General features: G+C 44.3%; 1 protein-coding gene across 1 annotated transcript in view; it reads right to left on the bottom strand.

Annotated features, from left to right (window-relative positions):
- LOC146811709 (putative DBH-like monooxygenase protein 2) overlaps positions 1–21,374 on the bottom strand; it is a 439,263-nt gene that overhangs the window by 72,676 nt on the left and 345,213 nt on the right. The window contains exons 9-10 of the mRNA XM_085618698.1: positions 17,975–18,071; positions 7,203–7,262 (exon numbers count right to left, since the gene is read on the bottom strand). Coding sequence (XP_085474824.1) covers positions 7,203–7,262; positions 17,975–18,071 — 157 coding nt within the window. The remainder of the gene's footprint in view (positions 1–7,202; positions 7,263–17,974; positions 18,072–21,374) is intronic.

Raw genomic sequence — 21,374 nt, 5'->3', positions numbered from 1 at the left:
GATGAGCCACACTGTAAGGTGTTTGTTAAAACCTTCCTGCTGAATGATTTGGGTAACCACCATATACCCCTTTGTAGTAGTCCATTGCAACAACTTAGGTAATTGTCAGAAATATGAAGCTCCTGTAGATCTTACACAGGAGGGGGTGAGATTTGTTGCATCATTGAAGTGAGTGTAAAGGTTGACTTTTCTATGAAGGTTGGCCTCTACATTGTGAATTTGCCATGAAGTAGTATGTAGTGCATGCACAAAAGGGGTTTACTGAAAAAGGAGACATGTTGAATCTCCAAAGTCTAGTAACAGAACCTCACTTCTGGCTGCATTCGGGCATTGCCAGTTGGGTCACACCCGTAGCTGAACATAAGTCGGGCAGTCCAGGATACCATGCTCATTCCAAGGTTCTACAGAGACATACATGTGGATCTGAAATCCATATGCAGGTGTGTGATGCAGGGAGTGGTTCGCTCCAAGGCTCTGATAAATAGCATTTCTTTAATTCCCCCTTGTGAGAGAAAACCAGAAACAGAAGCCACTAAGGAGCTCAAAGAGATCTAAGAGTTTGACCAAAACTGGTTCACAAGATCTCTGTCTTGGCTGGCGGACCACAGATTGGTTGGTAGTTAGTCAAGGTCTTCAGGTCAGCATTGTGTATTCTACAGAGGTTTATGATCTAATAATGGTGCATGTTTCTGTGGAACTTTATCAAACATGAGCAAGGCATTTAAGAGGCTTATAATGAGGAAAGTTAAGGTGATGGCCGCTAACTCATTTCTACAGATTTGGTGTCTCAAATGTCAGGAGGTGATGAGGAGAATTTGAGGTTCCGGGTGGGAAAGTCTACTCAGAGATAACCTGGAATTTGTAGAAGGTGGTGAGGCATCAAGCCCCTTTGGCAACTATATTTTAGTGGAGTGACTCTTGTTTTATAGTTCAGGCTCATAGTGAGATGGATTTTATCCAAGAAGAAAGCCAGGATGCAACTGAGCAAAGCTGCAATGGGGAAGCTGGTGACAAGTTAGAAAATTCTCGGAAAAACACAAACAGGCACGTTAGAGGATTTTTCTGCATTAGCAATGCAAGTTTGGAGTTGACCTTCCTCATACAAGTGATCGCACATTGGTATCCATGGTTATGAAGTAAGCAAGAAAGTCCTCGAACATGCATGGATTCAACCAGTGACTTTTAAGACCACTATCCCAATATTTTATGAGGTTAAGTTTGGCGATCCTTGGGAGGGATTGTGCCAAGGGATCGACTCTGATGTCCTTCTAGTTTCTGTACATGATTTTCCATGATTGATGTATGCTGCTTGTAAACTACACTCTCCTTGAAAAGAGAAAAGGACTAATATTGATAGGACCAGGAGGGTGGTTACTCTTCAGCAAAGGAGAGGTCTGTTATTTGGGAGAAGAGGAGGGTGAGTATGTGCCCTGCATCATCAAAGGAGGTTTTCAACTAATTGTTCAATGCAGTGGCAAAATTATCCTCATCTCTCACCAGGCTCTGTGAATAACTAATATGAATGGCTCTGAAACAGTAAATTATTAGTGCTATGTGTAGTCCAGTAATCTAAACGAGATTATACTTGCTAAATGAAAATGACACAAAAACCTACATTTCACTCAAGTATGTGAGATCATATGGAGACAGATGTGCGAAACACTTGCTGTAATATACTGGTTGCAAATTGCAACCAGTATTTTTGGGTCCAATGTGAAATTGTGCGAGCCGACCTAAGTACCATTAGGCCAGTTCCCAACATTCTGCATCATAATGGTTTGTAAGCTGACCTATCTCATCAGTTGTAAACTTTTGCTAAGTCTGTTTAAGATTAGTCAGTGGTTCGCCGGACAACTGCCTTTTCCCCAACAAACGGTTGTTTTTTTCATTCTCAGCTCCTGGACAACTGCCCACCTATCAACAAACATTTTTTAATGTTCTTTTTTGTGAATGGCTTACTACACCCTGCTGGGAGTCTGTAAAATTTCAATATTTTGCAACAGGATTTCGGTCACAAAACATTGATGTATTCCATAATGAATCACTATATTGAAGGGATGTCCGAAACATACCTCTTCTAAGTAGCAATTTGTTATGCCCTTCTGAACCGATCTGCAGTCTAGTAACCTATTATTGAATCGCAAAATAGGTTTAGTACATTCTCAAAAAACATTTAGCCATTGCAAATCCTGTGATTTAGCAATTTGCAGGATTTATGACTGCTTAATGGCTTTGTACATCTGGTCCTTAGTTCTGTATAGCAGGTCCTGAAACTCACCACCTGAAAACAACTGCATACTTCAGCTGCAGCTGTTCAATCCGCGGAGCCATCATGCAAGCGAGCGAACCCAGCTGTAGACCTAATACAAGTGGCTAGTGTTCACGTCTGTAGAACTTGGCATTCACAAGGGGGAGAGGTGCAGCCAGATGAGACTCAAAAGGGCTTCCCTTTTGTTGGGACGGAAATGCGCCTTGCACGTTAATAGACGTGTGCCCCTGCCCTGAGTGCCACAGCTGTGGTAATATCTGGATCCTTGGTAACAATTTGTGGTAATGGGCAAACATGGATCATGCATTTTTGCCATGACCTAGGCCTATCTCATGGATTCCGGTTTGATTATGCAGGGAGGGGAGCATAATGTACTACCCTCATAGTGGTGAAGGCCTACTGCCCTGACCACAAACTATGTAGCACAAGCACAGTTGTGGCAGCGTACCTTTTTATAATGAGTAATCAGTAGCATGATGCGATACCAAAGGGGATGATGGACAGAGAGCTAGAGCAAATCAAACACTCACCCCCAGTCACAGATCTGGGTTGAATCCATCATCATTCTTTACCTCACTGTGTCACCCCAGTTCAGACACAGCTATATGCAAATCAGTCTTGACCCTGTGCCTCATGGAAACAGTCCAGCCTGAACTGCCAAGCCATGTCTTCCCTGGACCGGAAACAAGCATCCTGGGACCGGTTTCAGGCTAACAGCCCTAATCAGCCAGGTTTGCTTGAATCCAGTGGCAAAGTGAGCAAGGGACCCACGTCTGTGCATACCCTGCCAACTTAGGGTGAACAAAGCGATACCAAAGGGGATGATGGACGGAGCGCTAGAGCAAATCAAGCACTCACCCCCAGTCAACTGATCTGGGTTTAATCCATCATCATTCTTTAGCTCACTCCACCACCCCAGTTCAGCCATGGCCATATGCACATCAGTCTGACCCTGTGCCTCATGGGAACAGTTCAGCCCGAACTGCCAAGCCATGTAATCAGTAGCATGTTCAGGCTGGTTTAGCTGGTTGTGGGAGTGGAAATACTGGCCCACTCAATTGAAGTTCTTTTGCTGTGTGCTTAGCTCGCACCTTGAGCTACCTCAGGATAAGTGGAGGGCCAGAAAAGCGTGTGCTTTACACAGCACAATGTTATGTATGGGAGCCTGTGGCAGCAGTGCATGGAGGTCTGCACACTTGTCTTTACATTGCATGCTGTTATGTATTTGTGCCTGTGGCAGCAGTGCATGGAAACCTATTTTCATTTCTTTACACAGCGCTCTTATGTATGTGTGCATGAAAAGCTACACGTGGATTTGCATGCAACAGTAAGGATGTACAAGTGCCTGTCAATGGTATAGTGCATGAGGCCTCTGGGTCCAGACTGGGAACACAAGGGCTGGCTGGAGGAACAAGTAGAGGTAGAAGATTCCCCCAGACAGACTGGAAGTAGGGAGAGCCAGGCTCATCAGTATACTTCAAAAGGGGCGCTTTGATTCTGAAACAATAATTGGTCAAAGGGGCCTGGGCACATCTCAGGAAGGAGATGGGTCTGATAAGGGAATCATAAAAAGTAGAGCTGATGCACATTTCCTTGAGGATAAGATCAAGGTGTGAAACTCTAGTTACTCCCATAGCATTGATTGGGGTTATCCTGCAGTGATAGACTACTTGTTAGAGGAAGAACACAGAGGAGAAGTGGCCACTCCTAAGTGGTCAGCCCTCAGAGCACGACAGAGACACTAAATCACATATGTGACTGGAAATTGATTATAAAAAGGGGAGCCTGAGACTCCCAAATTGTCAAACTGAAGTTGTACATCAGCATGGAGAAGAATACTATGTGTTTAACCTGTTGTGACCCGGACTGGGCACGTAGGGTCTGCCAGTCATCCATGCTGGATGAGGGGCATCACCCAGGAGAATCAAGAACAATCCCCTGGAGCACCACCTTCTGGCTGACCCAAGACCATAGGACCCCGTGAGGAGAAGGAAATCACCTGTAGAAAGCAGGGTCCAGTGGGGATCCTGCCAAGTGGATCCAGGAAGCAGAGTGTGAGATTCAGGACCATCAGGAACGCCGCATCGATCTGGCTGCCTGCTTGTGTGTGCTATGTGCTGTTGTGACTCTTGTATGCCAGGTGGGAGCCACGGTGAAGAATAGGGGTCATTGTTATCAGTGCCATGCAGTGACATTAGAAGGGCTGTAACATCCATGCAGCATTGTGACCTTAAAAGTGCCAGTGCCTTATTAGTACACCTGCAATCCCTGTATGCTAAGTGGGGGTCGCAGAAAAATATAAGGGTCATCGCACTTGGTGCCAAGCTGTAGTAAGACAAGGACTATCACCCTGTGTAGCACAGTAAGCTGAAGAGGCCAGTCACTTTATTGGTACTGCTTGCAACCCCCAAATCCCAGTTGGGGCCACTGAGAAGATTGAGCGCCGTCACCCTTGTGCATCACTGTGAGAAGACAAATGACATCATCATGCGTCATGATGTGACCTGAAAGGGCTGCTGCTCTGTGTGCTGCTGTTTGTGATCCCCAGTATGCCAGGAGAAGGGGCTGTGGTAAAGGTAAAGGGCCATCACCCTGAGGCCTCACGCAGCTGTGAAGGAGTGGGCTGCGGCATGCGTAAGAAGAGCAGCAATTCAACTACCAAGATTTACAGTGTAACCGGATGAGCACCGTGGGTGCCTGCCACTCCAACCACAGGATCCAGAGCTCTGCTCAATGCTGGTCCACAGCTATGCACTCAGATACTTCAACACAACCCTCCAGTAAGATGGTAGGTCTGAATACGAGGCTGCTGGCCTCGGGGGAACTTGCTCCGACTTAGGTGCTATGACGCAGAGACACTTTGACTTTCGACAAGCCATGGTGGTACTTCTAAGACTTGAACTCACTAACAGGGCCTAGATTGTATGGCACCTCATGTAACTGGGGACTAACTACAGACCTTAGACAGGGAGGCGGGGCTTGAGAAGTTGTCCCAGGAAGCGCTAGTGGGCTTGCCTTGAGAAGGCTGTAGGTATTATTTGTTGTGTGTCTTATTATACTTTGTGTTCGTATATAACTACTACCTTTTATATAAGAGCAAATATTTGACTGGACAATCATTTATTTGGGATTCCTGGATGTATTTCATAGGGCCTGATTACGATTTCAGTCGGAAACTAAACCTCCCGACTACTAGCTGGATTCTGCTCTGACCGAATCGCAGTCGGAGGTTCCGACCGACCGATTATGATGCTTCCCAACACTATTCAAAAAGTCTCCCATTGACTTAAATGGGAGCCTGTGTTCCAACCAACAACACAGGCTCCCATTGAAAAAAGGGGTAGTTTTGGAAAACCTTGCACCCTGTGGCGGGCACCCCAGAGTGCCTGTCACACTGTGAATGGTTCTACGGGAGGGATCCCTTTGGTACCCCAACGGCCCCCAACCGTAGGCCTCAGGATGAAGGCGGGCCTGCTAGGGGCCCCCAAAGCCAGTTTCCGACAGCCTTTTCGTGTCATACGGTCCGAGTCGGAAAGGCTGTCCGAATACGACATCATAATACGTCGGAAGGAAACGTGGTCCGCAGAGCTTTGCAATTCAGCTTCGACCGACTCGGAGTTTCCAAATGCCTGTCAGGACTGATTCGGAATGACCAAACATCTGCCATTCCATCATAATTGGTCGTTCGGAAATGTTTCCGACTCGTTTGGAAACATAGGTTTTGACATGGTTTAGGAAAATCCAAATGCCGTTCGGAGCCTTTCCGTCTGACATCATAATCAGGCCCTAAGTTGGGAGCCTGTGTTTACCAAACACCTACCTACTCCTGAGAATCCTTGGAGTGTTCGACTGGCCTAGGTATATCAGGAGTAAAATACCTCAACCACCACAGTTAGGCCTAGGAGCTCCTTTTTGCCCCGTGACCCTCTGAAAGGGGTCCTGACACCTTCCTATGTTGCCATCCATCAAAAGCCCTTCTTCTGGTTACTAGGCACCCAAAAGGTGGTGCCAGGCTAATGGAGGAAAATCCTATACACAGAGAGACTAGCTGGCTGGGATGTGCAAGAATCGTCAGCAGCCATCTTAGCCTCTGTTTTTAGAGGTGGTACTGCACTGTGGCTGCTTGGGATTAGATAGGATAACAGAGTGTCACCTCAGTAGCCTGTATGAATGATCTATCACCATCTGACAGCCTATGCTTGAGCAATGGACCCTTCTGCATTCACCCACCATGCCATTAGTTACCAGACAATGAAAGGTCAGGATAACAGTGTTGACACTCACACTGACATCTCTACTGTCAAGTATTTGTAAAGCACGAACAATTATCCGAAGGTGTCAAGACGCTGGGGGCCATCGGGAAGATTAAGCAAACTATTGCCCAGAGTCACAGGGTGCTGGGCTGATCAGCCGCCGGCACCTGGGATCAAACCGTGAGCCCCGGGTTCCGGAGTCAGTCGCCCTGGCTGATGCGCCACATGTCTTCCACCTACTCAGACGTAGTGCGCACTTCTTGCCTGCACTAATTATATTTTGCTCCCAAAAGCATGCCAACAGGGTCTACACAGCCACTACAAAAATTTATAAAAACATGAGGCTTTAATAAACACAGCTCAGAGGATACCTCAGTTGCTAAGGAGCACTTAGCATCCACCAACTAAAATGCAAAATAACCAAGTTCCATGACGCAATTCTGACTCTCTGTGCTTCAAGAGACACTAGAGGATAGGGACACTACCTTTAAGAGACACCATAGAGCAGGCACAGTGCCTTTATGCCTTAGGGCACAAGGACTAATGTCACTTTTGAAAAAGATAGGATGGCCCAGAATCCCAATCATCACTGTGGGCAACAAAAGGCCATGGGAGTGGGATGGTTTTCTTGGTGCATTAGGGCACAAGAATCCCTTCATTGGCCACTGAGATATACTTACAACTGTGATGTTGTTGCGATCCATTGTGTTGTAAGTGCACTCTACAACAATCTCATCCCCCTAAGAAAGGAGAAAAATAAAGAATAAGCATCTCTGTGCTGCTGAGATAAGAAACTCACATAAAGGGAGACTACAGAAAGAAGGGAAAGGAAGAAGAGGGCTGTTGAAAAAAAGAAAGAACAAAGAAGGACCGAAGGAAAGAGGGAGATGACAAAACTGAATGTGCAGCAAGGGAGTGCAAGAGAGACAGAGAAAAGTTGAGAATGAAGCAATGCATGGAGAGAAACAGACAAAGGTTTTGCCAGTTATCATTACTGCTGGCGGTCGGGATACATAGATAAACAGACCAGTGAATCCCTTGACAAATGTCTGATTGATCACATAGGTTGCCACCCATCAGCCAGACCACAGAGTTGGCAACTGCCCAAAATAGGGTCAACTTAAACAACAGGACAGAAGTAGGGAAATAACTCTTTTTATACTGCATGAGTGAACATAGGATTGGTCAGTCTTTTCCCAGCTCTGATGAAGGACAAGGGCAACAACAAACTGGCTAATTAAGGGATGCCTGGGGCATTGTACCCAAATCATTCCCATATATATTAGTTTTAACCATACCTCGGGTACCTATCAATAAAGGTAATTCATTTAGGTTTATACTAAGGTATTTTTAGGAATTTCTGGATACTGGTTTATCCAGTTCTAACCTTTAACAAGAGCTTCTTCACAATTGGGGTTGAGTCTACCCTAGTATTATCATCTTACAAGGGTGGGGATAGATCGCCGATGATTAAGAATGCCGCAAACTGTGGAAGAGGTTTCCTCATCCAGAAAAAGCTGGCTTACCAGCTAACCCTAGGGTGCAGCACAATGATCAAATCAACCATTTCCTTAATCCCCACCCTTTCTTTTTTGTGCTTTTGCAGTGAGGATTCGGTCACTTGCAGTGAGCTGGCCACTGAACATAATTTAACAATAAACCCTTATGTCAACCTTTGCAGTAAAAGGCTGAAGGCTGAGCAAGAAAGGTGTGAACTGGTCATGGAGGGATGGACGTACGGTGGTCAACACCCGCTGCTCATGCCCAAAGGCCACATGCAGTGAGTTGGTCACTGGCCAAGCCCACCACCTAACCCTTTTGGTATGTTGAATGCAGGCTCTGGTGTGACATCCTCCCTTGCAGAGTGTTGTAATCAATGATGACATTTAACATGTCATAAGTGATATAATATGTGAGGCCTGAAACAGTACATGATGGGGCCACAAGTTATAGTTAATTCACTAAACTATACCTGTTGTATTTCAGTGTATTTTTGTTGTTTTAACACTAGCTCATGTCTTATTCCAACACCTAACTAAAATGTCAATTTAAACTTTGTGTTTTTCAATGAATATTTGTCTACCAAACTGTTACTATTTTAAAATTAGGGAGCTGTTAGGCGACTGAGGAGAGGCATAGACTAAGTAAAGAGATGTGGAAAGGGGATGTTGTACTTATGCAGATGTCTAACTCTTTAAATACTTTTAGTCCCTTTAAAAATACATTAGGTATCAATATACTAAACACCCGTACTTTCCGGCACATTATTAACCCACTGGATTCATGCCTGCAGTAACATCCTAATCCTCATTTACTTCAGCCTGGTCCTCAGGAAAGGCTTTAAACCCAACAGCTCCCATTTCAGCTCCTATTCAAGAAGTTCCTCTATTTTGTCTGGATACAAAATATTAGCACTCAAGATGCTTTCCAAAGAAAAAGTACATCCACCTCAGCTCCTTCATGGAAGCTTTTGCACCAACATGTCAAGCAGGGGTCCAGAAAAAGGGTAAGTTCCAAAACATTTGTTGCCATGTTAATTCCCATAGGAAACGTTGCTCTCTGATACAAAAAAATGGCTGAATGGAACTACACCAAATTTTTCTGAAACTTATAACTTTACTCCGAAAGTGTGATTTTTGCGATTTGGTGTAAATGTGTTATGTTGTTTTAGAGAAATGTGTGTTTAAAGAGGAACTCAGTTTCGGCTTGAAGGGGTTAAAAAGTTAGGTATATCTTGACAATTGGTTTTGCAGAACTCATGCGGCACCCCAGCAGTATCATACATTTTAAAAAACGGGGTCTTCTGACTGGCCCACAGAACTTCGTTTCCCTTAGGCCATTTTTGGTGGCTGATGTCATCAATGATCAGGGGCGTAGCTTCTGAAGGGGGGTGTTTGGGGTGTTACACCCCCTTAATAAAAGTATTCTCTAAGAAATAGTTGGGTACAGGTGCTTAAAGTCAGGTGTTTGTCAGATTTCACTTGTGATTTTTACATACATACACATACAGACAAAAACACACACACACACTTTTGTGTCTGTTTTTAAGGACTTAAAATGGTTATTTTGCAAAATATTGAGTTTTAGGTTCCCCTAACATTCCACACTCTTCTCCCTTTACAATGCTCCTTATGCCATGCTTCTCATATGTTGCATATTAACTAGATATGCCAGTGCGATTTTTCGAAAATATAAAACTCACACACCCACAATCTTACCGACCAAGCTACACCCCTGTCAATGATATCATTTAACATGTCATCAGACATGTAATATGTGAGGTCATAAGCAGTGCAAACCAGGGGCGCATGTTATAGTTAGCTCAGTAAACTATAACTGGTGTATTTCAGTGTTTTTTTGGTTGTTAAGCATTAGTTTTTATCTTCTTGAAACACCTAACTATAATGCCACTTAATCCTTTGGTGTCTGCAGACAATTTTTAGGTTTTTTAAAAACATATTTTAAGACCTTACTACCATGTCTAACTATAATGTCACTTTAACCTTTGTTTTTTATTATATATAATAAATATATTACAGTGACAGTGGCCACTGTGTAGCTATGATGAGTCAGAGTTTCCATAGGAAGAATGTTTTTTTGTTTGGCTAATAACTCTGATACCACATGAAATGGGGGAGAGGATGTGGCCTAACGGCTAGGGAGGTTGACCTCAAAGCTGAGGAACCGAGTTTGAGTCTCAGAAGGGACGCTCAACATCTTGTGATTCTGGGCAAATCACTTAATCTCCCCATGCCTGGAAAAATTAATGTGTCCGTCTGTAACGCAACTGGTGCTCATGTAAAGCGCTCTGATACCTTCGGGTCTAGTTCGCCCTATATAAAACTCCCCCTCAAAAAAAAAACCCTTACAAAACTTTCCCCAAAAAGTTTATCCACCTTAGCTCCTTCCTAGACAGTTTCAGGGTGCTCCACAGTTTCAGGGTTTCAGGGTGCTCCATCAGGTAGGGTCTGAGAAAAAAGGGGGGCCCAAAACACATTTTCTCCATGCCATTTCCAAAGGAATAATTGACAATGATACAGAAATATGGCTGAATAGAATTACATCAGATTTGGCAGCAAGCTAGATATCTATCCAGAAAGCGTGCTTTTGTGATATAGTGTAAACCATAACTCGCGCCCCCCATGCACAGTGTTGTCATCAATGATGTCAGTTCATTTGTCATCCATAATGTTATCAATGATGTCACAGAAAATGTCATGTATAATATGTAATGTCATAAGTGCTGCATGGCGAGGGCGTGAGTTATAGTTACTTGAATTAACTATAACTGTTGAATTTCAATGTTTTTTTGTTGTTAGTATAAAATGTTACGTTTAAACTGGTATTTTCACCTAACTGCAACATACTTTAATTATTGTGTTGTTTTTAGTGAATTTCTGAGGTTTATTTAAAGCAAAGTAAGATTATATTATCATACGTAACTATAATGTCACTTTAGCCTTTGGTTTTCTCAGTGAATCTCTAGAGTGTTTTTTAACGTAAGTATATTTTATTACCATACCTAAGACCAAGGACCTGCTTCCACCCTCCCTTGCGAGCAGCCAACCTTCAAACGTGCAGGGCCTTCAGACATGCACGACTTGGGACTGGCTGCTGGGCCTGGTTGGACCATGTGCCCATGGGCAGCCAACCCCCCCACTGCACAGGGCCTTCCTATGTTTGCACTGTGGAATTGGCTGTTGGGCCTAGTAGCCAGGCCCTGCGCCCATACCCCGTGGGCAGCCAACAGCCATGCCTCACATGGCGTTTGGACAGACATGGCGTGGGATTAGATGCAGGTCCTGGCCTGTGGACAGGGTCTATGCCCAACCTCTCGCAGGCTGCCACCCCACCCGCCGCCCACAGTCTTCGCTTGTTCACGGCAATCCACTGCAGACAAGTAGTACCCAGTCCTTTCATCTTTTAAATATTTTTCCGATTCTGCAAGACTTCACAGGAGAAAGCTCAGTCCAAGCGCTTGCGTGGGACTCTCGCAGGGGCCCATGGGGGCCCAAAAAAATGGTTTGTAAATATTTGCCCAGGGGGATTCCCCTGGGACACCACCACAAGGTCCACGGGGTCAGGTTACCACTACCCTGTGCCAGCTTGTACTTCATTTCTTAAAACTTTTCAGGACATGGGGACTGAGTCCCCGTGTCCTGAAATGACGGCTGCAACATTTCTCTTCATGTTGTGGCCAGCCAATTGGGGAACCATTCGCTCCCATGAGACCGATGCACCCGATGGCAACAAAATCTCACACAGCCAATCAGATCGCTCTATTATTTGAAGTTGCGTGATCACAGGACTCTTGAGAGCCTCCCATGAAACTAACCATCCAGATATACAAAGTTTTGAAACTTTAACTTCTCAAAAACTACAGAATGGGTTTACACCAAATCACAACAAGCATTGGCAAAGCCAACAGGTCTCGGCGATGGAAGAGCTATTGACTTTGTTAATGTATTTTAGCCAAGAGCACGCAATGAGCAGCGATAGGCATGTTTGCAAGGCTCCCCACATTTTTAGCAGTAACCAATGAGTGCAAAGCGTGCTCTGAGCCTGATTGTACTTGTCAAGTGTCCCACTAAAATGGCACACTCGTGACGCCCTGTAGAGACTTCGTGACTCTCTGCAGTGCATGGGAGAACGTGTTGGAGGGGGCACCATTAATTCTCTCACAGGGGCCCCTTTGGATGGATAGTCACAGGATTTCGAGCTTCTATTGATCAAAGCACCAGAACCTGAGAGGAACTGACGCTAATAGTTCTCGCCTATGCGGGATCTATAGGCTTTGTTAATGTCTTTTTAGTGGTGTGCTGTGTTGTGTTGTGGTATACAATGGCCTGTCATTCCATAGTGTTGTTTGATATGGTCTGTCATTCGCTAGTATAGTATGGTATGACCTGTCATTCTGTAGTATGGTATGTTATGTTATGTTAATAAAATGTGTAAAGCCCAACGGTTACCCTAAGGTGTCCTGGCGCTGTATTGTTGCCTGACTGGAGGGGGTAGACAATCATTGAGTAAAAAGCCAGGTCTTCAAACCCTTCCTGAACAGAAGAAGACTGGGGGTGTTCCTCAAGGAGAAAGGCAAGTTATTCCACGCCACTGATGCACCGGCCCTGAAGCTCCTACCACCCCAGCTGGCCTTCTTAACAAAAGGCGTAAGAACTTTTTTCGCGCTAGAGGACCGAAGGGTCCTAGTAGGAACAAACCATATAAACTTGTCCTGCAAGTACTGAGAGCCAGTCCCATTTAAGGCCTTAAAAACTGTGCAAAGGGCCTTAAAACAAACTCTTTGCTTCACCGGAAGCCAGTGTAGCCTGGCTAACTCATTTTTTACCGAAGCAAATTTAGGAATACCCAGTAACAGCCTTGCCGCCGCATTTTGAGCCATCTGCATCCTGTTAACCAGGTGCTGACGGGCATTCATAAGAATGCTGTTGCAGTAATCCAGTCTTGACATGATAAGCACCGTGACCACCGTCCTGAAGTTCCCCTCCGAAAGGTAAGGTTTGATCTTCCTTGGAATTCGTAACCACATAAAAGAGGCGGAGACCACGGTGCTTATATGATCGCTAAAGGTCAGTTTACAATCGACCGTTACGCCTAGATTTTTTGTTTTCGGCACGGGAATGGGGCAGCTGCCCAGTTCCACCGGCCAGCAGTCAGGGGTCCAAACATTGGGATTATTTCCGAAGACAATAATCTCAGTTTTGGACGAATTGAGTTTCAGGCAATTCGAGGCCATCCATTCAGCGATCTCCTTCATGCAATCATGAAAGCGCAGTCCCGTTTCTTTTTCCATGCCGTCCTTGAAGGATAACACTATTTGAGTGTCATCCGCGTAGGACGTTAGCTGAAAGCCATGGGATTTTATAAGAGTGGCCAGCGGAATCATATAAATATTAAAAAGGGTGGAACTTAGTGAGGATCCCTAAGGGACCCCACTTGGAAGACTAAAGGAATCCGAATTATGATCACCCAGGTTGACAGTCTGGGATCTATCAGAGAGAAACGAGCGTAGCAGTTTCCAAGCTACCCCTTGAACTCCCACCTCCGACAAACAATCCATCAAAATCACATGATGGACCGTGTCGAAGGCTGCTGAAAGATCCAACAGGACCATCACAGCTCTGCCACCACCATCCAGGGCCTCCCTAACTTCGCCCAAAGATTTAATTAGGGCCAGTTCAGTATTATGTTCGGCTCTGAAACCGAATTGCATTGAGTCGAGTATATGGTTGGCATGTAAATAGGTGCTCAACTGGCTATTCATAGCCTTTTCCACGATTTTTGGTGGCATTGAAAGCCGCGAAATCGGCCTATAACTGCCCGGATCAGAGGGGTCCAGCGTTGGCTTTTTCAATAGGGGAAGAATGGAAGCAGTTTTCCAAGCCTTCGGAAAATACCCCGAGATCAGGATGTCATTGATCAGTGTGTGTAAGGCCCCCCCAATCAATTCCAAGACGGTTTTCGCAATAAAGACAGGACAAGGATCAGTGGGGGAACCCAAACGAATTGAGTTCAAATTGTTTTGCGTGTCAATGCTTTCTAAAGGGAGGAACCGGTCAAGGGTCGGCCCAGTGTAGCAATCTACCATACTCTTACTATGGGAGGAGGTTCCAATACCAGATTGGCCTATAGAAAAAGAAGAGTAAATACCACCCACCTTTTGTTGAAACCAGGATGCCAGTTTGTCGCACAAGCCTGGACTGCTAATAACCTTCAGCGAATTCGGCACCGCTAGCTTCTTCACTGTTTTGAATAATTCTTTTGCATTTGATTTTGCTAGGAGAATTTCATGGGCATAGAACTCCTTTTTTGATTCCAACAGTAGGTCTTTATAACTTCTGAGGCTCTGTTTATAGATTTCTTTATCTGCGTTTTTGTATTCCTTCCTCCAAATCCGTTCAAGTTTTTTACATACCTGCTTCTGAGTCTTAAGTTTATCAGAATACCAGGGAGAGGAGGGCTTGATGCGCCTGGGGGTTATTCTATAGTATAGCATGGTATGGCCTGTCATTCTCTAGTGGGGTATGGCGTGTTATTTCATGGTATTGTATGATATGGTAAGGCTTATCATTGTATAGTATGGTGTGGCCTGTCATTTTATGGCATGCTATGGTATGGCCTGTCACTGTATAGTTTAGCATGGAAACAGTATGGTATGGTATGGCCTGTTATTGTATACTATAGTATGGTATGGCCTGCATTGTATAGTAATGTATGGCCTGTCATTGTACAGGATGGTATGGCCTGTCATTGTGTAGTATGGCCTGTCATTGTATATTATGGTATGGCCTGTCATTGTACAGTATGGTGTAGGCTGTCATTGTATAGTATAGTAAGGTATGGTATGGCCTGTCATTGCAGAGTTTATTATGGTATGTTATGGCATAGTAAGGTATGGCCTGTCATTGTATAGTATGATATAGGCTGTCATTGTATAGTATAGTATGGTATGTTATGGCCTGTCGATGTAGAGTTTATTATGGCAAGCTATGTACTGTCATTGTATGGTAAGGTATGGCCTGTCTTTGTATGATATAGTACGGGCTGTTATTGTATGGAATGGTACTGGCTGTCATTGTATGGTATGATATGGCCTGTCATTGTACAGTATGGTATAGGCTGTCATTGTATAGTATAGTATAGTATAGTATGGTATGGCCTGTCATTGTAGAGTTTATGATGGGATGTTATAGCATAGTATGGTATTGCTTGTCATTTATATTATAGTATGGTATGGCCTGTATTACATAGTATGGTAAGGCCTGTCATTGTATAGTATGGTATAGGCTGTTATTGTATAGTAAGGTATGGTATGGTATGGCCTGTCATTGTATGGTATGGTGTGGTATGGCCTGTCTTTTTATGGTATAGTATGGGCTGTTATTGTATATAATTGTATGGGCTGTCATTGTATGGTATGGTATGGCCTGTCATTTTATAGTATGGTCTGTCACTGTATAGTATAGTGTGGTATGGCCTGTCATTGTATAGTTTGGTTTGGTATGGTCTGTCATTGTAGAGTTTAGTATGATATGGCCTGTCATTGTATAGTATAGTATGGTATGGAAAAGAAATTCATAAAACTATGATTGTATAGTATGGTATAGTATGGATGGCCTGTAATGGTATGGTGTAGTATGGCCTGTCATTGTATACTATGTATTAGGCGAGACCTAAAAAAAGGTCAATATGATGTCTGGGACAGGCCTGACTGCATTACACGATTCACTGAAAGCTCAGGCTTCACACAGGCATACATCAAATTGGAAAGATAAACACTTGCATTGGCTTCAGATTATATTTACTGCTTGATGGATTTAGTAGCAGCCGCAGTACAGTCAGAGTGCATTTAATTATTGGCCTTTATTTAGCTAGGTATCTGTCAGAGCTCAAGTGTCCCTTTAAGCGTAGGTGACCTGGAGTTGGGCCAGGGTTTTTCGTGGCTGTGGGCATGGACCAGTGGGCAAGCGAATGACAAACAACTTGAATAATAGCGAGCTCTGCGTGGGATGGAGAGAAAAGAAATCAAACCAAGTTCACTAATAAATGTTAATACTACAACAAATACTTATGGTGGATGTCCAGTGTATTATTTTTGAACAGCTCTGGTTTTTCATGGCTTTTGATTTAAAAAAAGTGCTGCAATTAGCTTTGTGGAATTTCTCTTTGCGTGCATGAAGCCATTACAAGATTAACTGATTTGCCCAGAATCACAGGATGTTGAGTTGACGCCAAAATTAGTTTAGTGACAGATTAGTGTCTCCAATATAATTTTTTTTTTACCTCTTATCATCCCTGGAATATCTGACGTTTTTATTTTTGACGCCTCGTCAAGGAGGCTGAACTGTCCGAGGAAGAAGCTGAAGATGGTGAAAGATGATTCTTCTTAGAGGAAGGCTTGCCCTTGATGCCCAACAATACTGTAGAAATAGCATGGCAGCAAAGAAACATTGCCAACAGATTATGAAATTCTGCCGTAAACCCCAACCTGAGGCTCCACCCGGCTAATTATAGAATGAAACCTGCTTCTGAGCATCCCAAGACCCAGAAGCAAACCGGGAACTACCATGCATGTGCAAGACTACAATTCAACTAAGCGTTCCAGTGCACATGCGCACACAATCAATGCAGGATTCCTAGTGGTAGCCCGGATATTGAATGCCAACCGGCCAAAAAAGAAATCAGGTAAAACTGAACCGCTGTGTATTAAAACAGGCATAAATCTATGCACACAAAAACACACACGCCTCACTTGCCGCAGCCCCATCCAAACGCTGACAGGCCAACAAGAAAGCAGTTTAAATGAACAGTGGTGGTGTGACTCGCCCTGCATGAAACACGCTTACTGCTGTCATCTGGGTCTCAGGGATCCTTTACAAATCCCCTTAAAGTGGTGCTCGTTTGTTGGCAGAATCAAAGCGAGTGAAAACCCGAGGGGGACAGCGCATGCATCATATCTGCGAATAAATAAAAAACCTGGAATTAAAGAAACCCTTTGTTCACTGTGTCTCCGCCTCGTGACCCGCAGGAAGGAGTGTTGCACGACCGCGTGAGCTTCCTGTAACTGACAACTGTATGTTGTATCCGACGTTCTTGCTACCGTGAAACAGTTCTAAGTTGATACTGTGTGTTCATTCTTGTAGGCTGTGAATTCTTAGTATGGGGCTCCTCGCCATGCAGCGAAGCAGGAGGGTGTTGAGGGACCCTGGTCTTTGAATTCACAGCAAATGTGACAAGGCTGTTAACATAAACAGAGCTTGGAGGGACAGAAAAAATGAGCGCTCATGTTAAGTGCTCAAAACAAACAAATAAAATTAGTCCCGAAAATATCTGCTCAAATGGGAGCTGGGGATGGATAGTAGTAATTGATCCATTCTCTCAGGGAGGGCTAAACACATGAAGAGGCATGACGCGTGCATGCCATGGTCAAATGGAGAGAAAGAATATAAGAGTGAAGATGGAGCCAGCAAATGAGAACCCTATGGGTGGGTGGAAGCTCACAAAGTATATACAACATATCTCTTCGAGACAGCGCATGTGCTGTCTAGAGTCGAAACCTAAAAAGCACACTTTCTAGCCCAAGAGCCAACTTTCTGCCAAATTTAGTGTAATTCCATTTGGATGTTTTTGCTGTTTGGCTGTTCATTTTCCCTATGGAAAATTGCATAGGGAAACCTTGTTTTGGGACCCCCCTTTTTTCTCTGCCTCCACTCAATGAATCACCTTGACACTTTCCAAGAAGAAGCAGAGGTCTTTTTTAGAAAGTTTGTGAAGTAGAGATAGGAGCCATGATAGAGAGTGTGTACAATAAGCTTCCACTGGATGAATGAGTGACTTTGGATAAAAGGGAAGGTTGTTAAGGGAAAGAAAGGATGCAAAGGAAGAGGTGATATGGAAAGAGAGAGAGAGGGTCAGGGTGTTATGAGGATCCTACCATTCGGAGAGAAGACATGTTTGGGAGGAGTCTTGTCTCTTGCAGATTGAAGTCGTAATTCATGTCCCGACCCAGAAACCCGATCTGAGACCCATTCCTGGTGAGAGAAGGAGAGACTTGTTACTAATTACAGCACCCAGATATCTGGTGGGTGTTATCTATATTGAACAAGCATTAGAAAGCCAATGGAGCAGGATTTAAAAAAAATAATCCACAGCAGTAACAGCAGTATCCAAACATCACCCAAACTATGCCAGGGTGAGCATCATCCTTTCATTTAAGACTGCATTATGCCAAGAATTATCATTGTAATCACAAGCACAACATTATACCCGGAGTGGGTATCATCATACCTTGGTTGAAAATCTATTCAGTACTATATTTTTATAAAAGTAAATGATTTATATTCGCTTTATCATTCAACATCGTAGTTAAGTTGTAAATAGCATTTCAGTAAGTAATGCTTCGGCTCTTTTGTGTATGCGACAACAATCTGACTTCCCAAAAAGCATCTGGACAACTGTGTGCTCAAGGGAGTGGGGCACCCCGAAGGATTTAAAACTGAAGGCTGCCTAGGGGTGGAGTTTGTTCTGTGTGTTTTAGTTCAGAAAGTTCTATTCAGTGTTCAAATTCAGTCTTACTTGGTGATGAGTGTCTGGTGCTAGTAACCTCTGCTGAAACTCTGATGTGGTTAGAATTCAAGAGGGGAACTCATATAGTGTGCTACAAGGCACTGAGGAGGTGCAGTGTACAGGCAGAAGTTATCTAAGACCTAGAGAACCTGCTGTTGCATCTCTGATGCCACAGGACGACACGTTGGTCAGGTAGAATGCTGCAACAAAGATGGGGAGGGGAACCAGAGTTGGTGAGGTAATTTTCATGGTCAAAGGGGTGGAGTGTCACCACGAGAGAAAGTATGGAAAAGTGGACACACCACAACCCCTAGACAAAGAAGGAAATGTGCTGCAGAAAGAGAAAGAGGACTAAGGGCAACCAACACTTGTCACTGGTCTACCACCATGTCTCACTAAGCTCTTTTCTTGCACTAGTGCCATCAGTTGAACAGTTGTCTGGTTCCTTCTCTCAGGGAATCTTGGAAAGAGGAAGGAGAAAAGGACATTATGCTGATGCAGATCCTTGGATTAAATATGGCAGCCGCAACAATCCACAAGTCATGAGCAGACTCCTCTCACATGCAACGATTGTCTCAGCAGCATTCGGAGCATTAGTGCCTTGCAGTCAACGAGCCTATACAGACAAGCTTTAAATATGCATGGCAGTCTGCCTTCTCTTCCTTCAGGTCATAGTAACAGCAGGCATTTGCCTTCTTCTCTCCAGTCTGGTTCTGTCTTCACTGGATGGCAGCCATGATTCTTACCCCCTCCCATGTCCAATACTTCTTCTAAGACAGATGCAGTGAACTTCCACTTGAAGACAAGGGTGAACATAAATATCTGGCTCACCGGGTTGGCTTATATTCACAAACAGTGGCAGCTTGGGTGATCCACTTAAAAGTGGTGCAGCAATTATATTACAAGTGACACTTGTTCAAGCCTTTCAGAGATACCACCATTCACAATAGGTAATATTATGCAGAAGAAAGCTGCATGATTTAGATTATAATTGGCTAAAAAGAGGTTAGCAATACATTGTCTAATAAAGGCTATTGATTAGGGATTGGATACATGATGGACGTTAACCGAGGAAGCACATATGAGAGTGTCGAGGACCGGTAATAAACTAGCTAATGGACCAGCAGGAGTTTTCCCCATGAGGGGGGATCAGTTACCCACGTTTTAAGCAACACATGTAAAATTGGCGGAGTTGGATATGAGGAAAATACACCATCAGGATTGGAGGTCTCAAGATGGAGGATGCGTGATAGCCACAAAGGACAACCCCACCCACAACTTCTTCTTCCTGCTTTTCCTTGGTTACTGGTAGCCTGGAAGTGATCCAGGAGGGTTCACCATGGGCCTATATATAGAAGCAGAGGTTCTTGCTATCCCGGACTCCTATCTGAGAGTTGAAACGTGATGCCAGTCGTTTGGCTACCCATTTGGTCCAATGGTCTATGTGGAAATGTAGCAGAAGCAGGGGCATTGCATCTGGAGTTGCAGGCAAACTGTGGCCGCATTGAGTTGCAGGTGTAGTGCAGCAGCATTGTTGCCTGCCTCTAAGTGTGAGGGCACATGCTGTTTTGATTGCCGATGTATATTCAGTAGGAAAAGAGATTTTATTAATCCACCCTTCGAAATCACAGTCTATTGTACCTTTTCATGATGAAAGTCTAAAATGATGGGTTCCAGAGTGTGCAAGCCGCTGGGAGCCAGTTTATTCTGGAGAAGGGAGCCAGTTTATTCTGGCGAGGGGCGTGCTACGGCACATTAGGAGCTGGCTTCAGGTGCAGAGTGGAATGTAGCTTTGTTGCTGTGACCAGGGATGGCTTTAGCGCTGGTGGTACCAAGTGCAACAATCTTTCTTGGTGTCCTCCACTGACCTCCTTCCACCCGGATTCCCTCACTACCATCCTCCACCAGTGCCCATCATCTCTCCATAGCCCCTCTCTCACATGTGTTTCATATGTTTTAAAGCACTGGTTGGGTTTGGCTTTACTATTAAGAATGCATTTCTGGAGAAGTGTGGCTCAATGATTAGAGTGGCAGACCCTGATGCAGAGATCTAGCCCGGGACCAGGGTTCAATTCCCCGCCTCGGCGGGTCTTGGGCTCAGATTCCACGGACCTGATAATTCTTGCCTCGGTGCCTATTCCAATCATGGAGTCCCACTCTGCAACTCTGGGCAATAGCTTGCTTAATCTCCACAACGGCCCCCACAACACTAAGGATGCCTGGCCTCCACCTTGGGGGTGCCCAGGAGTGGACGCCTCACAGGGAAAGCCAGGATGGGTTCCACAGCGGTATTCGTACAAGCGCCTTGAGACCCTTCCGGGTGAGTAGTGCGCTATACAAGTATCAATTTACAATTTACAATTTTACCCAAATTAACCCTTTTCAGCAACATTAGAAATAGATAATGAAAGACTAGGGTAAAAAACATAATGCCCTAACCTATGCTTTGCAGTTTGCACGCAGCTCTTTGATGACAGTTCATAAGTCACTGTAATATATTAGGATTGTAACTTATAAACTGCAAGTAAAAAAAGGATATTTGTGGCAAAAGCAGTAACCCACTAAGCTATCCACATAAAATACAGTTCTGTGATCTGCATCGTACGAGTTCTTTCTCCGCTACTTCATGATGAGCCAAACAGCCAATAGACAAAACTCTGATCTCTCTTCAACAGGAACATTAATCACCAGAGTTATTTTGACATTTGTATTGTTGCCTGAAAACTGCTTGTTACGCAAGGAACATCTGCAGCAGTTGCACGTAAACC

Source organism: Triturus cristatus, chromosome 7, assembly GCF_964204655.1.
Source record: "Triturus cristatus chromosome 7, aTriCri1.1, whole genome shotgun sequence".
Lineage (NCBI taxonomy): Eukaryota > Metazoa > Chordata > Amphibia > Caudata > Salamandridae > Triturus > Triturus cristatus.
The sequence above is the reverse complement of the archived record's forward strand: the minus strand, read 5'-3'. Positions and strand labels throughout refer to the sequence as shown.